Consider the following 7437-nt stretch of genomic DNA (forward strand, 5'->3'; position numbering starts at 1 on the left):
TGTGTCTGAGGCTATCAGGTTAAAAAAAATGAACTTAAAAAGCAAATGAGTTAATCTAGTATTGCAATACATCGGCTAGTTAGTTTCTTTATAATAGTATCACATGTAATACGATTTCCGTCTTTTGACTTTCTTTAATAGAGGTAGTGGCCCTCTTTAATTTATGAAGAACTGGTTAGTAAGCAGAAACGATCATCTATCAAAGATGGTTCATGTCAGCTATAATAAGTATAAGCTTGTGTATGCTTGTAATCCTTAACAAGAATTCTTTTGGTTTAGTCTTTCCTATTTAACCTTCATTCGTCAATGTTTGTTTCTATTACTTCTATATATATTACATGTCTTCTCCTTATTCTCATATCCTAGTATTTTTTATATTTACTTTCCAAGTCCCCTTTCTCATATTGTTATATCCTCTTTTGCAAAGTTCTTTTCTGCTATAAGTTTGTTGTTTCATATATTGTTATATCCTCTGGTAGTTTGGTTCATAACGAAGAAACATACTTAGGTTTGTACTCTAGGAATTCTTTTAGAATAAAAGTAAAAAAGTATTCTGCATCAACCAAATGTTTTGGATTCAAAGGGAATGTGTGAACAACTGTATAACTGACATTTAGAAAAATACATGTGGTAGGATTGTTTTATGGTATGAATTTTTATTCTCTTGCGCTTTATTCACTTTCTATTATCCATGATTTTTAAGTCTATGAAAGCGGCTAATTGTTAGATAACAAGAAATTTGGCAACTTTTTTTTTGGGTGAGATGTTGTTCGGAAAAGCACTACTGTAAGTGAAACTGTTACATGTGAATGTGATTATGATTTCTCTTTTCATTCTAAATCATTTCTTTGAGATTTTCATGCTTCATACACCGAGCCTGCATTCTTTGAGATTTCTCTTTTCTATTACTTGTGCAGTTTTGCTCAAGGTTTGAGCTATGATAACTCTCTGTATTATCTCTATTTGAAGCACTTGAGTAACATGACTCGCATTATGTTGACCATGTAAACATCTCAAAATGTATCTGATTTCCTTAGTCTAGTGGAAGGAATGTTCCACAAAAGTATCATCAATAATATAGAATCCTAATATCTTTTTATGTTCCTGCAATGTTATTTTTTATTTTATTGATATAAGACTAGTGTATATGTTTTCCTCACATGATGGAATCCATGCAGTTACTTCTCCTGTATATGATCCATGCAGTTAATGCTTGAATTTGTTCCATTTTGCATGGTTAATCAAAATTCCCAACTTTACATAGCAAATAATGTATTTAATCAAAATGTAGGTAATGGTATCATGGTAAGCTGACCAAAGTGACGGATTTGTTCCATCACTGCCTTTAGGGAAAGAAGTTAACTCATAGCATGTTAATTTTATGCTACATATGATGATTTTGTGTTGCATGTGGACCGTTCGATCAAAAGGGATATATATATATATATATATATATATGACATGATGGAGAATATTTAAGCACATATACCTGGACTAAGATGACACAATGATGGTTGTTAGTATTAGAGAAATTAATAATGAAAATATATATAACAAAAGGCCAAACTAGACTCTATAATTATGGGCGTGACTCTAACATGTATTTAACTAAAACACACACAGTTCAACCTTTGGTAGAGTAGAAAAGGGTGTCTGAATCAACCTGGAAATTGAGATTTGACAGGTGGTTTAAAATCAAATAAGGTGTTATTCTTAGTTTGGGAGCAAGTCATACCCTAGATTAGAACATCCACACCAGGGCACAAAGGAAGCAATTTGTCAGAGCTAGCACCGTGCAAGCATAGCAACTCCCACTATAGTAGTGCGGGAAATGTTGTTGCTGAGGCAAAGCAACGTTGCTACTCAATAAAAAATAAAAAAATAGAAGTCTGCTGAAATTATTATTATAATGTGTAGATGTGTTAAAAACATTTTAGTGAGATCCATTGGAAGCAACAAACAAGAGTTGCTCCATGCAAAGATTTATTGCGTAGAGTTGTTTGTATTGAGAAAAATAAAAATAAATAATGTGTATATACGAGTCCTATTGAAAGAAACTATTGTGAGTTTGCTAAAATGGTGTGGTTTCCACATTAGCCTTGATGAGCATGAAATTAGTATAGCCTTCATGGATTTTAAACTCTTATATTGAACCTAACCAAATGTCTATTGTAAAACATGACAAACTTTATAATTTGTGTTCGAATTGATAAATTCTTAGGTGACTTGGCACTATAAATCCGAGTTTAAGTTAGTGGTTTATACTGATTCTGAAATAAGTAAAGCCTTCCCCTCACTCTTAACTTGTATTTGGAATACAAGACTCAACTTAGTGGCAGAACAGCTACGGATGGGATATATATACCATCGGGGAATGAGTGACGGTGCACTTGAACAAAATTCTATATCCATCTTTTATTTTATTGTTTTCACAATTTGAAGATTTAATAATTAAACTTCAGGTGCCAATTCCTTCTAGCCTTGATATCAAACGGTTACCTTGAATATAAATGAAAATATTGGAACCATGTAAAATGTACATTTTTCATGCCCCTTTTGTTTTAGTAGATTTTCTTGGATCTTATTTATCACGTTGAACATAGAGAAAAGAGAGTGAAAGAGATACATGTGATTGCTTTAGTAAAATTAATTGTGTTGTACTTCATATATAGACTGTTAATACTTAATAGATTATGTGGGAACCAATTTTAGGTTGAGATGAAAGATTTCATTAAGAATGATCAGTTAAATTTTCCAATAAAAATTAATTATCGACAAAACAGGATAATATTTCACACAAATAACTTGATAATAAAAAAAGAGCGAGTTTTACACTTACTTTTTAAATACTAACTCCTATTCATACTAAATGCAATTAACATGTGATGCATAAACTCATTTACTAACATAGGGTGACATGGAAGTGCTGATCGGGTGGATCTTTTAAGAAAGGCTAGGGGGTATTGATAGGCATAACTAATTAGTTTGTTACAAAGTAACAATTATCACTAACTATATTATCTGAATCTACCTTTGGTAGAGCAGAAAAAGGTGTTTGAATCTACCTGGAAATTGAGGTGTGTTTTGTCTTTAAGTCATGGAAAAGATGCAATTATCAGAAAAGGGTGAGTTTTGTCTTCAAGGTTGGGAAATTTTTAAAAGAAATATAATATGTGGAATTGGGAATGGTCAATTATCAATATCCTTTTGGCTTGAGTAGGTGGCTACCTTACCCTCTGGTTGACTTGCTATCTAAGTTACTAGCACCACTAGTTTTAATTTCAGGATGGTGATATTAACACTAATGAGTATTTATTTTAATTTCAGGTTCCTATAAATGCTACTGGTTTGATCAGATATAGGTGGTGCCACCCCTTTTTTGGTAAAATTATCGTTCATCTCATGAATATGATAATATACAGCTCACTGCTGCAGCTGTGAAAGATTGGAGGTACTAATTTTAAATGTTTTATTCTTCTATAACTGTTTTTAATTGAGAATATATGAGGTTAATTGACAGGTATGAGCTCTTCTTGCATTCCAATATGCACTGTTGAGCCCAAACTTGCACTAAACAGTTAAAAGCCTTGACAGAAAACTATGGCAGTATATATTAGAAATCCTTTATTTTCAACATATGAAGTTTGGATTGTTTCCTTTATTGAAACTCATTACACTTTTTTTTTCTTTCCTTTTTCCTTTTATCGTTTGATTAAATATGTTAATTATTTACTTTAAATTAAATATGCAGATACTGGAAGGACTTCTTGAACTACTAGAGAATAAAGAATGTGCTCACTGGAAAGCTAAGTATGTATCTGGCTGGATCTAAATGATCCAACTTTTCCTTTGAATGTCAGAAACTGCATGGAGTTAGCTTGATACTCCCTAGAAATACCGGTATTTTATGACTGATATTGCTCATACTTAAACAATGATCCTTAGCTTTGACCTAATATATAGCCTACTTAATAACTCAAATTTTTCATAATAGCTAAATGAAAACCGCAGACAGTTTCATGCATGATGTATCATTTACAATAAAGCCTTCTTTATGCTTATGCACCCTTTTTATTTTGTTGAGTACTTGCTGACGAGGTTAGCATTAATATTTGTAAAAGGCCGGTCAATTATTATGGATTTGTATTACGAAAATTCTGAACAATTGATTTTTGTTCTAACAGTTATTAGTTTCAGACTCATACATATTCAAAATGGTATTGGTAGAAGAAAGTTTAACCAACCTTCATTTTTATTAATTACATTTCGTTGGAGTTTAGTATACAAATTTATTTGTAACTTTTATGTCAGTCAGTTATAGTTCTTATTTACATCGTTAATTACACGATTCTTCATACCTTGTGCTTGAGAAGTAGAAATAAGCTCTGATATATTGGATATTATGTATTTTTTGTTTGTAGGTAGCTGCTTCTGAAAAATAACCTAGAACCAATTAATTTTCCCACGTACTGAGGAGTTGAATCTACACTGCTGTCTTTGCCTTGCCATTATTGTCGTCACAGTCGTAGCTGTTATTTACCATATTTTTTAGGTTTGTATTTCTTTGACTCACAACAATGATAATTGAATGCTTCTTTGTATATGACATGATGTATTATATAACTAAATTATGAGCATTGTGAGTGAACCTTAGTTTCCCGTTTGAGATTCTATACATCGATTAATACAGATAGTTTGTATTAATTGGTGTATTGAATCTTGAATTGTCCGTTTGGACAGTTTGGGAAGAATCTTTTTTTATAGTAGATTATTACGTATAGGTTAATTTTCTTTTTTAAAATTTGTCAACATTTCGGTATACTTCATTTCCCTTTGTTCTCCGAGTGCATACTTGAATGTGGTGGATAACAATACATCACCGCTTTCATCTTGTGTACTTGGGAACTTAGGCAAAATGCTGCCAAAATTTTGTCAAATTTAGAAAAGACAATTAACTTGTAGTATTCAATCTACTATAAAAAAAAATTACTTCCTGAATGGGATAGGGCCACACCTTTACTTAGAGAAGTGAGATGTCGCATGCATGTTACATAACTTCATAAGGTTGTGCAGCAAATGGACAACATGGATCGAAGTTGGATGAGAGCATCCGGCATCACTGCTGAGTATGGGACTGGGGTGGAACAGTTTCTCCAATTTACCGAAATGCATGCCCCCTCCTTGCGCGGCAAATATTTTTGTCTATGTGTAAAATGTGCAAATGGTAGACACCAAATGCTAAATGAAATAAGATCACATCTAATATGTCACGGGGTGATTCCAAATTACACAAATTGGATATGGCATGGGGAATTGCCAGAAAATCCAACATTGTCTCACACTGAGGCAGTCGATGTAGATACGGGTTGTCGTATAGAGGAAATGATTCGCGACCTAGGGCAGGATGGTTTTCGGCAAGCACATGCTCCTTTGGATGACAAAATAGAGAATGATTCAAAGACTCATTTGTATTCTGGGTGTACAACATTCACAAGGTTGTATGCGGTCTTAGCTTTGGTCAACTTGAAGGCACGATTTGGATGGAGTGACAAGAGCTTTACTGAATTGCTAGTGTTATTGAAAAAGTTGCTTCCTGAAGATAACATGTTGCCAAAGAGTCAATACAAGGCGAAGAATATCTTATGTCCAGTGGGAATGGAGTACCAGAAAATCCATGCATGTCCAAATGATTGCATATTGTATAGAAATGAGTATGCAAAAATGCGCACATGCCCAACAAGTGGTGTATCCCGCTACAAGGTCAACAACCATGAAGAGAGTGATGTTGCAACTGCAGAGAATAGTCATCCAACAAAGGTTTGTTGGTATCTTCCAATAATACAAAGGTTTAGGAGATTGTTTGCTAATAGATATGATGCAAAACAGTTGATGTGGCATGTTGAAGGCAGAAAAATTGATGGATTGCTCCGACATCCGGCTGATAGTCCGCAATGGAAGGCATTCGATGCTTTGTTTCCTAATTTTGGGAATGAGGCCAGAAATCTAAGGCTTGGTCTTGCCTTCGATGGAATGAACCCTTTTGGTAACTTAAACACCAGTCACAGTTCATGGCCTGTTTTGCTGATGATTTATAACCTTCCTCCTTGGTTGTGCATGAAACGGAAGTACATAATGCTTTGCATGATGATAGCAGGACCAAGACAACCTAGTAATGATATTGACGTATATCTAACTCCGGCATCGAAGATTTCTAAACCAGTTCCATCCATATCGACGATTGAAGAAAGCTTTCAATGGATCTCAAGAAAATGAAAGTGCACCAAAACCGTTACATGGTAAAGAAGTACATGATCGTGTGAACGACATCATAACTATCTTTGGGAAGACGCAAAAAAAAAACCAATAGTGAGACAAACATCTGGAAGAAAAGGTCCATTTTCTTTGAGCTTCCTTATTGGTCTGATCTTGATGTTAGACATTGTATAGACGTCATGCATGTGTAGAAAAATGTCTGTGATAGTTTAATTGGCACTCTTCTTAACATTAAAGGCAAGACAAAGGATGGTTTGAAGTGTCATCAAGACTTGGTTGAAATGGGTATACGGGAGCAGTTACATCCAATAGCAAAAGGTTCGCGAACGTATCTACCCCCAGCATGTCACACAATGTCAACAAAGGAAAATAGGAGTTTTTGTCATTGTTTGCGGAATGTCAAAGTCCCTGAAGGATACTCTTCAAATATCAACATCCTTGTATCCATTAATGATCTTAAATTGGTTGGCTTGAAATCTCATGATTGTCATGTATTAATGCAACAACTACTGCCTGTAGCAATTCGAGGAATCTTGCCTGACAAAGTTCGGGTTTCCATAACTCGTCTGTGCTTTGTTTTTAATGCTATATGTAGCAAAGTCATTGACCCTGCAAGATTGGATGAATTGGAGAACGAGGCTGCCATTGTCCTTTGTCATAGGGAGATGTACTTTCCTCCATCATTTTTCGACATAATGGTTCACTTAATTGTTCATCTAGTTAGGGAGATCCGGTTGTGTGGTCCTGTATTTTTACAGTGGATGTATCCAATTGAACGGTACATGAAGGTGTTAAAAGGGTATACCAAGAATCAACACCGACCAGAAGCTTCGATTGTTGAAAGGTATGTTGCTGAAGAATGTATTGAGGATTGCTCGCAGTACATTGAAGCTGCTAAATCTGTCGGGGTACCTGAACCTCGTCATGTGACGACACCAGGGGGCAAGGGTACACAAGGCTACAATGTTGTGACAATGACTCACTGTCGCAACCTACCCTTAGGCGGGAGGGCGACGCGTGACTCGCGGGATGCGTGTTCCACGAAAGGAATACGCGCGGAGTCGCCACCAACGTTTATTTGAGGAAAACGTCAGAAAAACCGGAAAAGATGCGATCTACGAACTTTTAAGTGAAAGGTTCGGGAGTTGTATTTACGCACGGGGA

General features: G+C 35.0%; 1 protein-coding gene across 1 annotated transcript; it reads left to right on the plus strand.

Moving 5' to 3' along the window:
- Positions 1-5085: 5085 nt before the first annotated feature.
- LOC121175000 (uncharacterized) lies at positions 5086-6273 on the plus strand. The gene has a single exon (XM_041016150.1). It carries the CDS (start codon positions 5086-5088, stop codon positions 6271-6273), a length of 1188 nt encoding a protein of 395 aa, XP_040872084.1.
- Positions 6274-7437: the final 1164 nt, after the last annotated feature.

The sequence above is a fragment of the Glycine max genome, chromosome 6 (genome assembly GCF_000004515.6).
Source record: "Glycine max cultivar Williams 82 chromosome 6, Glycine_max_v4.0, whole genome shotgun sequence".
Classification (NCBI taxonomy): domain Eukaryota; kingdom Viridiplantae; phylum Streptophyta; class Magnoliopsida; order Fabales; family Fabaceae; genus Glycine; species Glycine max.

Coding starts and splice junctions, on each gene's coding strand:
- LOC121175000 (XM_041016150.1), top strand. CDS start 5,086: ATGGATCGAAGTTGGATGAGAGCATCCGGCATCACTGCTGAGTATGGG.